Consider the following 20,076-nt stretch of genomic DNA (forward strand, 5'->3'; position numbering starts at 1 on the left):
AGCCTTCGGTTTGTGGAAAATGGACAACTATTTTTTTTATTTTTTTATTTTTTTATTTTTTCAAAACCTTTATTGAGGAAGTTCATCAGACACATTACACTGTGCAACATAGCAGCTCAAATTGACACAGTACAGATCAATTCAAGCAGTCGGAAACAAATAGACTACACCTTGCAAGAAGCATGAATACATTAATGTTGAAATCACAGCTTCCCTTCACAGGGGTCCTTCCCCTCATGGGGGGTTGCACGCACGGCAATAACATCAATGGTGAATGCTGTAGGGCGGGAGGGCCTATAAGGAGGGAGGGGCCAATTGCATTCAGTAATGTAATAGGTCTGTAGGAGGCACACACTTCCGCTGGTTTACCCTCCTATATATAACTGCTTGCCAATCTTTGATCTATGGGCAGTGCACTAGAGTTGCGGCACTCCATGATCATATATAGGAGAAAAGGAGTAATTGTTTTGGCTGTCAGTTTGTAAAGTTCGATAGGTATGCCATTAGTTCCTACAGCCTTTCCAGATGTCAGGTCACGGGTGCACTGTCGCTTCATCTTCTGTCAGATATTCCTCTAGGAGATCCCTATTTGTCAGCAAGAGACTCAGCAACTGGATATCAGAGAGCAGCTTGCGCAACTCCTCTGCCATGGCTATACGTGCTGGGGAATACAAGCGCGCATAGTAGTCAGCAAAGACGTCAGCCACACCACGCCTATCCTTGATGCTTTCACCCTTGGTATTCAAGATCTTGAGTATCGAGCAAGATGCTGCCTCCCTTTTGTCAAGCAAAGTCAGGAGTCTCCCAGCTCTGTCACTCACCTCAAAGAGGCGGTGTTGAGTTGCGCAATAGTGGACCTTTGCTGCCTCAGTTACAACGTCTTTGTATTCCCGTTGTTTTAAGGACACGTTATGTTGTGCCCATCCCTAAATGTTGGAAGGAAGCTGGGATTCCAGCTCCTGGATTTCCCTCTCAATTGTTTCGAGTCTAGCTCTCTTTTCCTTTCTAGGCCCTGTTATCAATGCCATTCCTTGACTTCTGACTGTCTTATAAGCTTCCCATAGTGTCTGCGCAAAGTCCACGGTTCCCTCTTTTTCCTTGAAAAATGCTCTGTAGCCTCGGAGAGGCCATCGCAGATACACAGTACCTTAAGATACCAGGGGTTGAGCACTACTCTTCGCCTATTCCCACGGTTTACCATTCAGTAGGTCATGCATACTAAGTGTCACACAGGGCTGCCTTAAAATCCCCCCGCCCCAATCAGCAACCTGCCCTCGAGAAGACCCAGGAGAAGTATAGTGAGGTCATAAAATGCTGGGTCAAGGAGTCTTGGTTGTTTGTAGAGTGAAATGATTTTGAAGCAGGTACTTTCCCATTGTCCCATGAGTGCTGCATATCTTCAGTGTGAGCCTAGCCAGGTATTCCTTATATTGAGTGTGAGTGATTTACGTAGAAGAATGCCTACCCCTCTGGAACCTGTTGTGTACCCCTCATAGGCAAGCATTTTGTATCCCATCTGTCCAGGGCACAATAGAAGTTTTGCAGCTTGAAGATCTTTCTGAATTCACTATACTGTGCAATATTCCGCGGTCTAGTGGTTGGGTCTGGAATCATAGTCTTTTCTATCTTCTTCTTTTTTTTTCGTAGCCCGTTTGGGCGCCGACGTCCCACCTTCTGGTGTACTTCCTGTGACGTCGGCACGCTTCCGGCGGAAGCTCCCACCTTTGGGTGCCATCTTCGGATTCTTTTTTCCGCCGTTGGGTCTGGATCGTCACCGAGAGGTTCCAGAGTTTTTGGAGAAAAGAAGGAAAAATCTGAAATTTACCGAAAAAGTTTGAAGAATACATCCATGAACAAGACCGCTGGGATGACTAAGAAGGAGGAGAACTTTGAATACTTTGACGTCCAACAGAGAATGCGCACACAGGGGGCCCCCTGAGCGCAGGAATGGACAAGACCCCGTTCAAATTCTGCCGCAATTGCCACCACAAATACGCTCAGAAGGACCAGCACCCTGTTTGCAACCTCTGCCTGCCGGTCGACCACGAAAGCAAGGATTGCAACGCCTGCTCCGTCTTCACGCGAAAGCTCTCCGGATTAGAGAGAGGCAGAGGATAGCCAACCACAGCATGCAAGGAAAAGGCCAAACTCCATCGCTTCGGGTTTTGGGCCTCTCCAATGACGAAAAGGACAACATCGCCGAGGGACCAGATGACTTCGCGGTCGTAGAAACCGATAAGAAAACTACAAAAGAGGTAGGAGAGACGTCGACCCCAAAAGCCCTGACAGACTCTCGAAAGCCTGAATCAGACTCTCGAAAAAGAGTGTAGGTCCATGAAAGGAGCACTGGCGCCGAAAATTTCGACGTCCGCAGCTGCATCCAGGGATAACAGCCCAGCGGATCCTTCGAAAAGGACTCCCAGGCAGAGAAAACACACAAAAAGCCTAGGTCATTGAAACACGCCCCCGAAAAGGAGCACTAGATGCCGAAGGAAAAGGACCCGAAGGCTTCTTCGAAGTCTACGTCAAAGAGATTGTCCTAAACACTCGACGACGAACAGGCCCCTGAGATGTAAAGGAAAAAGAGAAGGCTCGAGGGCGAAATGGATAAGCTCCTGCAAAGGAAAAGAGAATTTGACGAGCGGAAGAAGAGGTTCACCATCCAGTTGAAGAGCCGCCGAAAACTCCCGAGCTCCAGGAACACCAAGAGGAAGAGGGCCTATACTATTTCGAGGAAGGCGAAGAAGCCCAGCGCATGAGGTTGGACTCTCCATCCTCGGTGGAGCAGGATCTGGATTGGCAGGACCTCGATGCCGACAGCCCGGAAGAGGCCGTGGAGACGTACCCTTCGAGGCCTTCGCCGCCAGATGAAATTGAGATCTACAGCATGGTCATCAGGAACGCGGCAACAACTTATGGAGTGAAACTGGAGGAAGAAAAACCAAAAGCCTGCTTCCTCCTAGAGACCCTGGGAGTCCATTCCTCCCCATGGTACCAAGTGTCCTCGACCAGGGGAGAGAGGCATTCAAAGAACCAGCAAGCTGCAGGTCTGTCACACCCATTACAGAGCAAAAATACAAAAACTCCTCTAAGGATCCTCCCTACATCCAGGGATCCGTCACAGCTGACTCCATCATTGCAGCGCAGCCAGAAAAAGGACCAACGTTCCCACAAACATAGGCCCACCACCTGACAAGGAGAGTAAGAGGATAGACCTCACTGGAAGGAAGATAGAGAGGAATGCAGCAGTACACGGGCGCTTAGCCAACTCTAATGCCCTACTCAACAGGCATACACACCAGCATTGGGACGAGGTCAGACAGCTGCTCAAACACCTCCCTGAGCAATACTAACAAGAGGGCAGCACTCCTGGTTGAGGAAGGCAAGAATATAGCCAACTCATGCCTAAAATCAGCCCTGGATGCGGCAGACACGTCCATGCAGGCTCATGATGATTGGGGTAACAGAGAGAAGGCATGCCTGGCGGAGAATATCAGGCTTCAAGCCGGAAGTACAGAATAACATCCTGAACATCCCCTTCAATGGTAAAACTCTGTTCGGAGCACCAGTGGATGAAAAACTCACACAACTCGGAAAAGGTAAATGAAACTGCAAGGTCTTTGTGGGCCTGGCAATTCAGAGGAATGAGGAGAGGCACACCGACACGGAGGCCAAACGGAAGAGGGGGAAATCAGCCGGGAACGTCAGATCAGGCATCCAAGCAGGACTACTAGGGCGACAACCAATCACAGCATGGCCAGCGAAAATAAACCTGGCAAAACCAGCCTCGGGGCCAGCCCTTTCGAGGGATGGCGAATGGACGAGGGCAAACCAGAAGGGGGGCCAGCAACCCACTTCAAAGTCACTCCGCACCACCAACTGTGCCCACCCACACAACACCTCTAGGGGAGGGGCACAACAAAGTCAGCAAAAAAGTGTCACATACAAAAGATCAACAAACATGTAACACCAGCAGGAGTCAGGCTAAAACACTTCTTCCAGTAATGAAAGAAAATAACAACAGACAAATGGATACTGAACATCATACAGTTCGAATACTGCATAGAACTGGAAAAGAAACCACCAAACAGGAAACCGAAAAGAAAAAAACACTCAGCAAAAGAACTAGTGCTACTCACAGAGTAAGTTTAAGATCTCCTCCACAAAGAAGCCATAGAAACAGTACCATTCAAAGAAAGAAAAAAGAGAGTGTACTCTAACTACTTCCTCGTACCAAAGGTGGACTAAACACTAAGACCCATCCTGGACCTACCGTTCCTAAACCAATACATAACACAAAAATTCAATATGACATCTCTTCAAGAAGTCATTCCTCAGATAAGGGACAGAGACGTTATGTCCACCATAGACCTAAAGGACGCCTACCTACACATTTCCATGAACAGACAGCACAAACATCTACTGAGATTTTCCATCAACAAAGCACACTACCAGTTCACCGCCCTGGCCTTCGGACTAAAATCCGCACCAAGGGTCTTCTCCAAGTGCCTCGCTGCCGTGGCAGCGCACCTGAGGAGGGAAGGGATCCATGTATGCCCCTACCTCGACGACTGGCTCATAAAAGCAAGTTCCTACACACAATTCAAGGAACATGCACAACGGGTCACAAAAACGCTAACGGAACTGGGGTTCTCAATACACTGGGGAAAATCCTCAATGGAACCAGAGCAAGTAAAGGTCTTGCTAGGCGCACAGATCAACACCATACAGAGCAAAGTCTTCCTCAGCGAAAAGGGATCACTTGCCCTGCTGAAGGAGACAACTTCAGTACCAGAAGGAACGAGCTCCGACAGTGAGGACAGCAAGCAAGATCATGGAGATGATGGCATCCTGCATACACCTAGTCTCCAATATACGGCTACACACGAGACCATTCCAGGAATGGCTGCAACAACAATGGTCACAAGCTACAGGGAGTTGGGAAGATCTAGTGGTTGTAACGCACGCAGTGCAAGAGGAGATAGCTAACAGAGGGGATGCCTTTGACACCACAAAACCCAACAGTGACCATCCCCACAGACACATCCCAGAAAGGATGGGGAGCACACATGAACCAACTCAAGGTGCGGGGCCTGTGGACTCCAACAGATGCGATCAGGCACATCAACTACCTGGAACTAAAGACCGTGCTCCTCACCCTAAAAGCCTCCAGAAACAACTGTACAGGTAAAGAGTGTTGATACAGACCGACAACACCACAATGATGTTCTACATCAACAAACCGGGAGGAACACAATCAGTCGCACTATCCAGCCTAGCGCAGGACATTTGGAGATGGGCCATCCCACTCAAAACAGACCTCCTAGCTATACACCTACCAGGGAAGACAACATGGAGGCAGACTGGCTCAGCAGACAGACATCGGCATTCCACGAGTGGGAGCTCAATGCACAAGAAACACCAAGGCTATTCAAGAAGTGGGGGACTCCGACAATAGACCTATTTGCAACACACCAGAATGCAAAATGCCGATACTTCGCATCCAGGCAACCATGGGAACAATAACAAGGGAATGCCCTATGGATAAGCTGGTCGAAAACATTTGCCTACGCTTTTCCCCTGATACCACTAATGCACAGGGTACTCAGCAAATACAGAACCAGCAACATGACGCTGATTCTGATGGCACCACAGTGGGCCAGGCAGTCATGGTCCTCACAAATAGTGGAGATGGCGCATGGACCGCCTCACAAATTCGGGAAAAGAAAAAACTTACTCTCCATGCAAAACGGAGAGGTACTCCAGCCAGAGAGCCTCTGCTTAGCGGCATGTCTCCTGAAGACATAGAGTTTGCACATCTGAAACTGCCGGAGAGCACACTGCGGGTGCTACGAGAGGCAAGAAGGCCTATCACACGGAGGTGCTATGTGGCAAAATGGAAAAGATTCACACAATAGTGTATTAAGGAGAAACTGCACAAGAAGATGACAAGGGAATCAACGGTGCTAAAATATTTAACGCACCTACTCAAATCAAACCTAAATTCCACCTCGCAGAGGGTACACCTAGCAGCGATAGTAGCCTACACAAGAGGAGAGACAGGAAAGAGCTTCTTTACATCACAAGTAGTAGAAAGATTCCTGGAAGGGGCTAAAAGAATAGCACCACCAAAAAGGATGCCACCGCGGGCATGGAACTCTAATTTAGTCCTAGCAGAGCTTATGAAGGCACCTTTCGAACCCGTTCATAAGGCATCACTACAAATGCTCACAAGGAAGACAGCCTTTCTAGTGGCAATCACCTCGCTACGCAGGGTAAGCGAACTGCAAGCGCTAACACTGCAAGAACCCTAAATTCAAATACACAATGATAGGGTGGTAATGAGAACTGACCCACACTTTACGCCAAAGGTGGTGTCAAGGTTTCACATGAACCAGACAATACAAATACCATGCCTCTTTCAGAAACCATCCACAAGCGCAGAGAGGGCACTGCACACTCTGGACGCTAGAAGAGCAGTAATGCATTACATGGAAAGAACTAAAGAGCACATGAAAACAAAACAGTTCTTTGTGTCCTTCGCAAGCAGTTTCATGGGTAGACCAGTTACAAAGGGCACCATTGCACCATGGATCGCACAAACAATACAATTCTACCACAAGCAGGCAGGTCAAGAACTAACTGTGGGGGCACAAGCCCACTCTACCAGGAAAACGGGAGCAACAATAGCCTTCCTGGCTAACACACCCATTCAAAACATATGCCTGGCGGCAACATGCGCTTCAGTTCACACGTTCACTAAGCACTACTGCGTGGATATACATATGAACAAGGAAGCACAAGTAGGACAGAAAGTGCTTCAACATATATTCAACAACCAACGCTCCTCTTCCACCCAACCGCCACAAACTTAACAAACCGCTACAAAGTCTATGCACAGCATAGTGAACCCAGAAAGACTCACACTGAAAAGCAAATAGTTTCTTACCTGTCATGGTAGCTTTTTGCTGCTTGAAGATCTTTCTGGATTCACTAGCGTACCCACCCACCTCTGCCAGAAAGATGAGGCAGGAGAAGAAGGTGGAAATACATGGAATAAACTATAAAAACAGACACTTTAAGCGACAAAGTAAAAAATCATTTACTTTAAGGAAGAACTTGAAAACATTGCCACGGATTCACGAACAGAACACAAAAACAAGAAAAAAAGAATCCGAAAATGGCGCCCAAAGGTGGGAGCTTCCGCAGGAAGCGTGCCGACGTCACAGGAAGTACACCAGAAGGTGGGGCATTGACGCCCACCTGGGCTACGAAACATTTTTAAAAAAAGAAAGAAAAGACTACGATTCCAGACCCAACCACTAGACCGCGGAATAATGCACAGCATAGTGAATTCAGAAAGATCTTCAAGCTGCAAAACTACACTGACGGGTAAGAAACTATTTGTTTCCCTGGTGGTGCGTCTCCTGTAGGAGAGCAACATTGAGGGAGTTGCGCTTTAGGTACTGAAGCACTCCTCTTTTAATTTTTTCTCACAACCCGTTGACGATCCAAGAAAGGACTCTGAAACTAGGAGTGTTAAGGTGGTAACCATAGACAGTCATTGGCAAAGGTGTAGGGCTAAGACTCCCGGGTGGTTGACCTGGGCAGGGCGAGGTGTAACAGGGGTAGCAATGACACTACCCTGGATGCCATCGGGGATTGAATACGACTGTGCCATGTCCCCCAAAACAATAGACAAGGACAGAGATTGGGAACACGGATTGTGGGCAGCTGCCCTATCGGTAGAAGATCACCTTGATGTCTATCAAATAAAACTACATGAACCCCTTTATTGTCCCCTCACCTAGGCTCCCTGCATAACGGACCTGAAATGACCAGCTCCCAAAACTGTACCGATTGCCTGTTGCCCCAAAACATAATAACTTAAGTAAGCTGTGGATCCCGCCAAGAAGCCGCCTCGATACCCTCTCCCCATAGAAAGAAGAAATGTTACCTCATAAAGATTCAACTTTGTAAGAATTTTCATTTCCAAGCATAGCCGGACCCAGTCCACTCTAGAAAGGGGTCAGCGCACCCGCATTCAGTGTCCGTTCTGGCCAAATTGGATAAACATGAAGCAGAGTCTTGGCTGCTCTTGTCGCCCAGTGTTGGCTCGTGGTACAGAGAAAGTCACCAGCAGTACCTCGCCTTGCAGCAGGTTACAGCATGACCACTAGCCGGTCTCATCATGTTCCCTGTCCGGTGTTGCAGCTCCAGAGTGTCATTGTTCGCGGAAGGTGTGTTGTCCAGCCCCCTAACCCCACCACCACTCTCCAGTCATCTAGCCAGTTCCAGACCTCCTCTGGGGCAGTGAAGTACCAGGTTTTACCATCTGCCATGACTCTCTGATTTGCTGGGAAAATCATGGAGTATTTCTGGTCACATTGTCTCAACTCCTTCTTAACTTTGAGAAAGGATCAACGCAGTTTCTGCACTCCGAGTAAAGTCCGGGAAGAAGGCAAAAGTGGCATTTTCACAGCTTACTGATGATGCACTGCGAGCTCAATGCAAGATGAAGTTTTGATCATGGTAATTAAAGATGGGTGGAATTATGAGTTGTCGTCACGTGCTAGGAACTCGGTGGCCACACTCAACTGAGAAGTACTTTGAGAGAACAAGTGGCTGCAATTGTTTCAGTATGAGATCATCCACGAACAGTTCAACCGCCGGGTCTTCTTAACATTCAGGGACTCCTATTATGCGGACATTGTTTCTTCAGGAACGTCCCTTGAAATCTTCCAACTTCGCCTCCAGCGTGTAAGTGGTGGCATTCAACGTTTTGAATTGCGACTTTAGGGCCTTAGTGTCTGTCTGTGGGGTGAAAATAGAGTCTTCTGCCTCCTTGACATGGGCCCCTAGATTTCGGCATCCTTCAGGGTAACCTCAGTGGACACTGTAGTATCTATTTTGCCTTTAAAGGCTACATTGATTCCTTGCAACGCCGCAACGATGTCTGTAAGAGTGGGTGCCTCTTCCTTTGGGGAAACTGGATCACTTGAGTGTTTTGGCCGTCTGCCTTGGGCAAAGTGGTGGAGTCACTTGGCTGGGTATATTTGTACAATTTAGTCTGATGGAGAGTACGAGGTCTCTTGCCGCCAGTCATTGCCAGCGGGTCACTCTGTTCTCCTCCTTGCCACACGTATCAGGGTTGCGAGGATGGGGGTACTCCAGCACTCACCGCCGCCTGCCAGACTCTTCCTCTGCAGCCTGTCTGTTTTCCTTTTTCCCATCCCCTGAATGAGTGGAGAGCTCTGGCAATGCAAACGGATTAGTCGAGGAAGCATCTCTTGCTACCTGCGACTGGGTCAAGTACAACACCGCTATCCCAACAGAAGTGCATGCCAAAAAGTAGAGTCACTGGATGTGCATGTGTTTTGTGGAAAACCATAACATTTTGGATAATTTGAGAAAAATGTTTAATTACATTCTAGTGCATAATTAATGAACACATTACTTTCAATTGTATGCTCCTTTTCAGAACCTGTACACCAATTTAACACAGGCAACCAGCTGCACAGCTAATTTGATGAAGTGTGGCTTACCCCATGAGGATCTGTGGGGAAGGCACTGTCTTTCACCTCATGTCAGAAGGTCTCACTACCAATGGAAGAGAAAGGCAGGGGGCGCCCCAGGTGCCAAAACTGCCACTGCTCTGTAGTCGCACCTGTACAGGGTGCACTTGCTCTGGAATGCTTGCCCCAGTTGCGCAGTACTGTGTAAGGTCCGGTGGGTAGACGCAGGCAGTTCCACACCTGAAGTAGGGCCCCAGATGTGGCCACTTACACAGCTTTGCCTCAATGGATGTCTAGGCCGGGGTCCGTCACTGGAAAAGTGACGCTGCTGCATCGGGCACTATTAGTCCCACAGGTGTTTTGGCAGCTAAGCTGGCACTGTATTTCTATGGGACTTGTCACAGAGGTGGCGTTGGGTGGACGCTGGTACACCCGCAGGCAGGATAGCAGCCGCCCACCTCTAGGTCAAAGGCTGCGTTCGGAAACCTGCCAGACCTCAAGGTGCACGTTTTTCGATGCAGGTCGACTCCACCACTTTCGCAGTCAGCAAAGGTTGGTTCCCTACCTCGGTGCTGTACAGCTGTTCATGAACAATCAGGATCTGTGCGCGGTTGCCCCAGCCTTGTTCGCACTGCTTCGTCATCAGTTCACTTGAGGCCATGGCTCTGCCTCAGTGACAAGGCTGCACTCTTCTTCTTTTATGCCGCTCCTTTTTACCCCAAACGTCCAGCGCTGGGTGCCGACAAACACTGGCAGCCGTCACACGAATAGTAAGGCTCGGGCATTAAGCTATTTTGTTTTAGGCGGATATAGGGACGGATTTTAGGGGATTAGTGTGACAGGAGCTGCTTCAGAATGTGGCCATCTTCTGTTGCGATTGGCCATGCCCCCCTTACATTGCATGGTTGTAATGTGTGACAAGTGTAGCTGTCACATGTAAAATAGTCCTTCATGCATTCCATCAAAGGTGAAAGGAGACATCCAATAGAGAGAAGTTTAGCCTAAAATGCTCTTCTGGGCTGAATCGATAGGTGAATGACCGCATTTCAAGCCAGTAACAGAATGTTCCTGAAGCAAAGAAGCCAGTGGCTGCAGGAGACTAAGCCAGAGCTCCTTATATGTATGTAATACAGTGTGGGTAAGAATAATTTCGCATCAAACATAAAAAACACGAATCATCCATTAAAGATTTCTTCAGGGCTCAGTGCAAGGGGACCCCATTTAAAAAAATATTTTAGCGTTTCTCTTTAAGCCAGAGCCTGTACTTTTGTTTAAATAACAGCTGTTGTAGAACATTAGCAATTGCAATTTGTTTCTGCTCAGCCATAGATGTAATGTAAACTTAGTTTGCCCTCCAAAGGAAACTGTTGTCAGTATAATGTACCTGAACGTTTTAGTTTTGAAGGTCAGAATTCACTGTCTGCCCACAGCTCTAAAATGTTATGCAAAAAAAGTACATCTCCTATACAATCCAGAGGAAACCTCAAAAGAAATTCTAATGTCCGTTTAGCCTTCATATTTCACTGAAAATATATCAAAAGTCTTGTGGACAGATCATGATTTCTTTTTTTCACAATATTTTATTCAACTGACCACTGCAGGTCATTTGGTGCAAATGTCAGTATAAAATTGTACTACTCAAGGGACCTATAGTAATTGTTTGAGGCACTACAGACTGCAGCATGGAAGCCCCAGTAGCGTGATTCGCCGATTCATTGAGGGGGGGGAAGACATATTGGTTTTGCCAGTGCTTTTTAAGTCTACCCACAGATACATTTCCGAAGACATGCCTCCACTTCATTCGAGTCTCAATTTGTAGTTTCATATCATGGATAATTATAAATTACTAAATTATTGTACTAATTGATTTGAAGACATCTATTTTACTTTTAGTTATATACAGAATAGCATATCAGACACATGAATTGCAGTTCTATTCAACTCAAACATGTTCACCTTACACCCAGAAGTTTGAAAATTCACTTGTAATTTTTGCATCATGATAAAAAAGTAAGCAGCCAAAAAGGGTTTTGCATTCCATTACATTAATTTTGTTTCACTTGAAGAAATGTTTATTTTTAGAACAAAGCATAATTGCACCAAAGGAATGCCCAAAGGGGACAGAGCAGAGCAAGTGTGTGGTAGACAAATGCAGGGTTAATAATCTTTGGAAAACCAGGAACTATGAAGGAGTTTCTCGAATTTGGGCTGATCTTAGAGCCAATTTATGCTACATTCCTTCCACTATAATAGTGAAGGGTATAGACCTCCTCAGTCATACTCCTCTAAAACTATTCATGTTCATAATCTTGCTCACTGTGTTCAACGAAGACTCCAATCTGTTGGAATTGTTGATGGTAGAGTGGATAATTATAATTCCGATTAATAGGTCTTGCTAGAGTCAGCGCATGTGCTGCTCTTGCGAGAAATTTAATAGGTGGTTTAAAAGTGCTACCCAGGCCGGTCACCAGCTTGCTATTACGTGCACAAGCGCGTGCGACGAGCACAGCACTTTTTCTCGTCGCCCGCGTGCACACAAAACTCGCGTCACCACTCACGTTTTTTTTTTTTATTTGATTGCGCAGCGTTACTTTTATGGCCGAGCGGCCAATGCTTGTTCTGAGAGGTTGCAACTCTGGACTTTCTTTTTATGTGCCTTGCATGTGGCCCCGTTTCCTGCATGTCCCTTTCTCACTTGTGGAAGTTTACCCAGCAGCACTTGGCATGCTTGGGTTTTTAGAGCAGATTATGTTGATGGTTCCTATCAGAGGAGGGACGTGAGGAGCCCCACGAGTTGTTTCCTGCTGGAAGCAGTTTTTGTCCTGGGCAGTGCCCCCACCCCCTCAGGCTCCTCGCTCCATCACAAAACGCCCGGTCAGAGTTTTACGGTCATTGTATTTACCGAGTATTTGCAGCCGAATTAACATGGCTCTGAATGGAATTTGCCGTTTCTATTCTTCATAACACTGAAGGTCACGCCTCCATCTCCATAATTCTTTCTCTAGTTCTTGTGGTCCCACGTGTTTTGCCATCAGTACAGTACAACCAGCCTGGGCTGTGACGTAATTTTTAACGTCTGAATACCCATAATGCACCTGTACAGCAATTGATGTAATGCAGGGTTTTTTTCCACGTACAAATGTTTTTTTTAAATCTTCATTTACTTTGACAGCAAGGGTACCCCAAGCATAGTACTTACCATTTTTTTTAAATTGAGAAAAGCACTCTTAGTATGAAATTATTTGAAAATTCGACTTTATATACCGCTGTGTATACTTGTTGATATGTAGTTTCCTAACTCCCATCTTTGCCATATACAGCGTGTGCGCGCCCATGGGGCCGAAAGAGGTTCTGCGTGTGATTCCTTCTATCGGCTTTACTTTCCAAGTCAGGGGATCACTTTGCAGCCTGAGGTTTTTAGGCCCCTTCTTATAATACAAGTCACAGTAAGCCAGCACTGGCTGAAAGTGTGACGACAAAAGGTAAGGTATATTTGACATTTATGAATATAAAATGAATTATACTAAATAAGCTACGTTATACTCATGCACAGCTGAGCTACACTTTGTTTCCACACTAAGCACTTCTTAAATAGGCCACAAAGAAGTCAAAACTAATCCAGGGTAAAGAAAGCTGCAAATTGCTCCCGAAAGTTGTGAAGTCCTTCCATTTTTCGGGGTTCTGTAGTACTTTATTAGCCGTACGGCATCATGTAAATAGGCATATTTTTAGGTTGCTCTTGTGTGCTTCTCTCCCGCCCCTTGTCTCTCTCTCCCAGTCTCGCTGGTTTGTTTCTCCTCCTGGCCAGTGCTCCATGTTGGTCTCTGCCACATGTGCTGCTTTAAGCCCCTTCTTCTCCCACCCAGCTTTTATTTTATCCCCACGCCCCCTCCTCCATTGCTCCCCAATTCCTCATGGGCATCTCAATTATTTTGTGCACTTTTTTTTGGAGGGCCAAGCAACAGCAAAGGTCCCACCAAAAAAGGAGCTCCAAAAAGTGCCACTTCAAAAGCATTTCTGCACACATTATTTTTTACTGACTTAGGTAGTATGCATTATCAATTAAAAAAAAAATTACATAAAGGAAAATAGCACACGCGTCTTTTCCTGGGTGCACGCAATTGAGACACGTGTGCCCGCCTACAGAATGACATGACTGGCAACAGCTGCCCATTTAGATTTTTGCTGATGTTGCACAGCATTGGTAAACACCATTGGCAAAGCCAAAATGTCAAAAAGACTTCGCCAATGCTTGTTTTTAAACATCTACTTCACCAGGACATTGACTTTCTTGCATATGAATAATGGGGCACACTGAATCTGAATGTTTTGTTACATATTACATTTACATACCAACAGGAGAAATGGGATGAAAGGAATGGTGTGAGGGCATTCGTACTAATGTTTTTCAACTCCTGGAAATAAGTGAGACTCAAAAACAATTTTAAGCTGTTTCTAAACACTGTGTTTACAAGGTGGGAATGTGGAATGGATAACCCAAATCTTGTTGGGATGTAAGGAAAGGGGATTCACCAGGGGGATAATCATTTTCCATATGGTTTCATAACATGCAAAATAAACTGAACAACTTTTAATTTACTCCAATGCCAAGTGGTCTGTGTGGCAGTCTTAGATTAGACAACAGATAAACTACATGAGTATGTTTAGAGGAACTAACTTATATCTGATAAACTATGGCTTTTTTAGTTACACAATCGTAATTTGTTTCTAACTTTTTGACTTCTCAAAAAGTAAACAAGCATTGGATTTGCCAATAGGTCTCACCTTTGGGACCTTATAAGTGTTTAGTTATCCAGCACAATATCCTTGGTGCAACAGCATTAACTGTTGCATGGCTAAACACTTATAAGGTCCGAAAGGCGAGACCTATTGTATATGCCAATGCTTGTTCATTTAGAATCTTTGTCCCATATAATGGATTGATTATCAAAACATGGTTTGTAGCATGATTTATAGTGTATTTATTCTTAATTTAATTGGAAGCCATTGTTTGGACTTGTAGACCCGGTCAAATGTGCATGTTTAATCATGTCTTTGATCATCCTGATTTGTTAGTAACCAAGATGCTATAATTTCTTAAGCCTTTCCAATCTATGTCTGTGTTTATTTTCTATCTGATCAGAACTTGAATGCCTAGACCTAATACAAAGGATCCCAGGCAAATCACACTTTAAAATCATGAGTCTCTCTCGGTAGGAACTGATTTTTGCCAATCATGCTCGCACATGCAAGCCAAATTCATTCTTTGCTTCTGTAGCACCAATCACAATGCTTGTCTGTAAATAGAATTATTCCGGATTGTAGCAAATCCTTGAGTTTTGTTACTGCGCCTAATTTAGCATATCATCAGTTACTTTTGTATAATGGTTTAAACTCACAGCACAGATATAACCCAGTGTGCTCAGTGTTTGCTAGTTTATGACTATCCCACAGCATAGTAAGTGGTACCAATGTACAAGGCAAAGGGTGTTCTTAAATGTTGCCTGGATGTTGATTAAACCTAACCTTGATGACTACAACTGCTTGCTGTCTGCATGTCGTCTTCAGGATGTGAGGTACACAGACTTTCTGGGATGGTAGAGCAGTTTTGCCTAATGATTCACAAAAAAAAAGCTGAACATATGTTTTATTAGTGTGAAAGTTGTTATAGATGTAGTAGAGATGTTAAATTTCGATATGCTTTGTGCGCTACAACTGTTTTAGTGTAGTGCATCTAAACACCATCCTTCTGTTTTCTTTACCTTGAGACTGCTTTACTGCTTTTTTTGAAGAGCTAACGATTTATTTGTAATCCTAGGTGGGTTTATCCCAAGATGCGCAGGATCAGATGAGAAAGATGCTGTGCCAGAAAGAGTCAAACTATATCCGCCTCCGGCGAGCAAAGATGGACAAAACCATGTTTGTAAAAATCAAAACTCTGGGCATTGGGGCATTTGGTGAGGTCTGCCTGGCAAGAAAAACTGATACAAATGCTTTGTATGCAACAAAAACTCTCAGGAAGAAAGATGTGCTTCTGCGAAATCAAGTTGCCCATGTTAAAGCAGAGCGCGACATCCTTGCTGAGGCTGATAATGAGTGGGTAGTCCGTCTGTACTATTCATTCCAAGACAAGGACAATTTGTACTTTGTGATGGACTACATTCCTGGAGGAGACATGATGAGCTTGCTAATAAGAATGGGCATCTTTCCTGAGAATCTGGCTCGGTTCTACATTGCTGAGCTCACATGTGCTGTTGAGAGCGTTCATAAAATGGGCTTCATTCACCGGGACATCAAACCTGATAACATTCTGATTGATCGCGATGGCCACATTAAACTGACTGACTTTGGGCTTTGCACAGGATTTCGATGGACTCACGATTCCAAATATTACCAAAGTGGTAAGAAAGACCAAACTATTATGAAGCTACAATATTCTCCCCCATGGCTTTTTTGGGATGTGAGGGCGGCTGGAGGCGTGCATGCATAAAGTAAATTTTGCTGTGATATTTGGGAAGGGTATAAATAATCTAGATGCCGCATGCAGGATTGGATAATGAAGTGCAGCACTGCTGAGGAGTTTGAGGGAAGAGGAAAAGATATGCAGCCACATTTGTGAGGTATGTAGAACACCCAGAAGGAACATAGAGAGTTGAAGAATTCTTTGTGTCCACAAACCGGTAATGAAAAGAGATACAGCAGACCTGAGAGGAAGGAGGATAATAGGTGTCCGCTTTGTGGAAGAACCTTAAGTGAGGATGTAAAAAGGTGAACCAACTTGGGAGAGGGGAGCTAGACAGAAGAGACCTGCAAGAGTGAGTGTTATCCAAGGTAACTGGAAAATCCCATCACACATCATCCTTGTGGGTTTCCCTCCCGCGGTTTCTGACTGCTACATTCAACAGCGAGTTTGTACATGTGTTGCTGTGTACTATTTTCTAGACTTTGAACCTTCAGTACTGCAGTCTGGATATTGCAATGCTCAGAAATCCAAACCCATTTCATTACTCAAAATGCAACTATGCATATAGTCAAGAAGTGTGCTTTTTCGCATCCACAGAGATATAATAACAAGATGATTATTTTGGTAACAGTTAATTCTCCTACTACCAATAGTAATATTCGAAAACTGCATTGCCCTTCCTGACTCAATTTCGACGGCCAACATGTTCTGCTTAACCACCTCATACAAATCTGTATGAACCTTGATTCCAGAGAAGCAGAAGATGTTGTTTCACATATGTAAAAGTTGTTTTTATATTTCATTAGTGCATGCTGGAAAAGTATAAACCACAAATTGGGTTTTAAATGCTTTTTTAACTTTTTGCAGAATCCGCAACCCTATGCTTTCCTTTATTCAAGGAAGTGTTACACAAAGATTACTCACACAGAAAAATATTGTTGGCATGCAGTAGGACTTTGACTCCTGATTATAGAGTTCCCTGTTCTTGAGAGTTTTTCCAAGAGATACATGCCATTGTTCCGTTGCTAATACAAAGAAATGAGTGGACAACCCTATCTTGTTCCTTTTTTTTTTTTTTTTTTTTTAGAGCCAAGCGTTCTGGCATCTAATTCATCTGTATCCAGGTGATTAGCGTACTATAGATTCACCCAATATAGACATACAGCTCTCACTACCTGGTGGTATTCCCTTATTTAGATGTTCTTCACATGTTTTTTGGTATCAAGAAGCCTAATATTGCATTAGCATTCTGTTTGGTCTTTTTTCAGGCTTGCTTCATTGACTAGCGTTCTCACCTAGTGTTAGAACAGTTTTTGGTAAAAGTCAAAGAACATTGATTTTCTCTTTTTTTTTTGTTCTTGCACCTTGGTCCTTCTTCACTGCTGTATCCTTTTCCCATTTTTCCCATTTTCTATAACATGCCAGCACTATTCTCACAATGTAGCTCTTGCTATGTTGATATTTTATTCAAGGCCCATATTCAGGCTTTCCCAGGCATTCCCCAGTTTCAACAGGAACATTTCTATTTGACCACAGTTGTCATTACACGTATATACTCGTAAACATTGCCTAAATTGTACACCTTGAACTTATGTGATATTAGCCTTCCGATTTCACAGCACTGTCTTTTTTTTTTTTGTTATGCTCTCGATCATTATGAAAAGCATTGCCCTAAATGCTTCCAATATGTCTTTGTCATTTACTTAATTGTAGTTGAGTTCAAATAATTATTTAATACCGTTCCTGAGTTCGACTGCCAATGTTTTCTTTGGGGAGTCAATCAACCTACAATGTTTATAGTGGGCCTTGAGGTACTTGGCACATATTGTGCAGTGTCAGCAGTACTTGCTCTTGACTGGAGCGATACCTGTCCAGGTGTTCTACCTCTGATATATGGAGATGTTTGCCATTTATATGGAAGTAGTAGGGATATCCCATTACTTTTTACTTCCGCTCAATTTAAACCTATAAGGGCTAATGATACTTACCAGTGCCTCCAAAAACTTGTTGTGTGCTTTACAATTCCGTGCTGTCCTTTCAATCCTCATGTAAAGTACACAATTAAAGACATTCCTTTATTAAAATGTTTTCAATTTGTTGTGAAAAAGTAGCCATCTTCGTGAAAAAGGTGGTGACATATTTAGGGTTGAATGCCATAAGAAGGGTCAGCTAAAGGGTGGGGGAGGGTCCTCCTGTATGCTTAAGAAATATTATAAAAGTTAAGCAACTTGTTATTGCTTTCCAAATAGTGACTCTCTCATCTGACCTCCAACTTTACTTTTGAGCTTCATATTCTCCAAGTGGAACACAATCTTTGCATTCCTCCTCTTCTTAAATGATCTAATTCCCTATATTTTAATAACACATCACTGCTTCTTAACATCTATCTAATGAAATCAACCCCCTCCCAAATTGCCCGCTGGGTTCAATCCAAATGAAGACCACTTTACTCCTTCCTAATAGATAGTTGGTAAGGCAGAAACATGTTTATCAAAGACTTCAAAACACAAAAAGTGGATTTTCGTACCAAGGCTCTATATTATTGGAAGCTCCCAATAGAGCACCACTCAGAATACAGCCAGTGCACGCTTTGAGAGGGCTTCCAGTAGGACCCAAAGAGCCACTTTTCTAAAGTCTCTTAAAATCTTTTACTCTACAAGCTCTGCTTGTGCTGTCGTCTTGGGAGAAGAGCCCTGTAATCACAGCACAGTAGTCGCTACAGGAGTGCCAATTTCTGTTAAATCCTTGTTGTCAATGCCCTCACTCCTTGAGCCTCTCTGCTTGTTGGCAGGGTCAAATACTTAGGAGAAGTGGAATTGTGATTGTGATATATACCTCTTCCTTTCTTTTGATTGTTACCCACATTGCGTATCTTCAAGATATTTACACTATATTGCTTAATAGCAATCTTTCAGTAATAGCACAGTGAAAACGTCTTGGTCGACTGGGCTTAGTGTGACTGAGCCAAACTAAACGACTGTTAATAAATCAAGCCAAGTCATCTTTTTTGGTTCTAGTTTGTTGCAGTACAGATGAATTGAGAGTAGATTTGGATATTTTGCTTTTAAGAAAAAGCTGCCTCCATAAATTAATAAAATATAATGGCTGTCTAAAAAGTGCACAAATATAAAAATTGTTATAGCGCTGCCTAGACTAAAAACAAGAATGTATATTGAGTAACTTTGGATTTAGGAGACAGCCAGGTCGTTCAAGCCTTGCAGAACACCGGCAGTGTGTCCTGCAGCCTTAAATACAAAGTCGGTGAATTCCTGGTCTTAGCTAGCACCACTGAAAATGATCGACCTCCTGTCAGAGTTTGGTGAATTCTAGGAATTCCTGAGACGTCCGCTGATCTCAGGCCACAGGTAGGAAAATTGTGGTGAATTTATCTTGAAGATATCAAGGACTCATAGGTCCTCAATAAGTAATAAGTGCCTGTTGTTAGCAGTAGGGACATTGGTCTCATGTCATTGTGTACCCATGTACTTACGCTGGCCACACTTTATATCAAGGAATGACAAATACATTGCTCTCATCTAAGATTGAATGCTTACATGGTTTAATGGATTATTAATGTTTCATTCAGTCAAAGTATTTTATGTTGTTCAGTTGAAGGTGAAATGTTGGATGATCTTTATTTGGAGTTTATATCCATAGCTCTCAACAGTTGCAAATCAAATACAGTTTGGATGGACCACATTGGCCCACCGTTGGCTAGAGGAGTGCATGGTCTTCCTTTGATTTTACAGGTAAATATATTTAATTCCCACAGAAAACTTTTTATTTGAGCAACCTGAAAAGGACCCATTTCATTGTTCTTTGGTGACTGGCTATGGAAATGTGGTTTCGGACACTGAGAAGCATCACCTGTTTCAGTGCTGCTCATCTGTGTAGAAGTTAACATTTATAGGCAGATGCCAAACCAACCTGTTTTTGCTATGTTCATTAGAAAAGGAGTAGAAACAGAGATGTTACTGCCTTCGATTGGATCTCTTTGCCTCCAAGTATCCCCACTCATTCTGTATCATCATTGAGTATTCTACCCATCATGTGTCCTTCAAAAACATTTCATTTTAAAAATCAATATATTTATGTGCT

General features: G+C 44.2%; 1 protein-coding gene across 1 annotated transcript in view; it reads left to right on the forward strand.

Annotated features, from left to right (window-relative positions):
* LOC147672519 (serine/threonine-protein kinase LATS1-like) overlaps positions 1 to 20,076 on the forward strand; it is a 118,020-nt gene that overhangs the window by 29,955 nt on the left and 67,989 nt on the right. Inside the window, exon 2 of the mRNA XM_086947974.1 lies at positions 15,334 to 15,916. Coding sequence (XP_086804100.1) covers positions 15,334 to 15,916 — 583 coding nt within the window. The remainder of the gene's footprint in view (positions 1 to 15,333; positions 15,917 to 20,076) is intronic.

This window comes from Lissotriton vulgaris, unplaced genomic scaffold, assembly GCF_964263255.1.
Source record: "Lissotriton vulgaris unplaced genomic scaffold, aLisVul1.2 SCAFFOLD_490, whole genome shotgun sequence".
In the NCBI taxonomy this organism is placed as follows: domain Eukaryota; kingdom Metazoa; phylum Chordata; class Amphibia; order Caudata; family Salamandridae; genus Lissotriton; species Lissotriton vulgaris.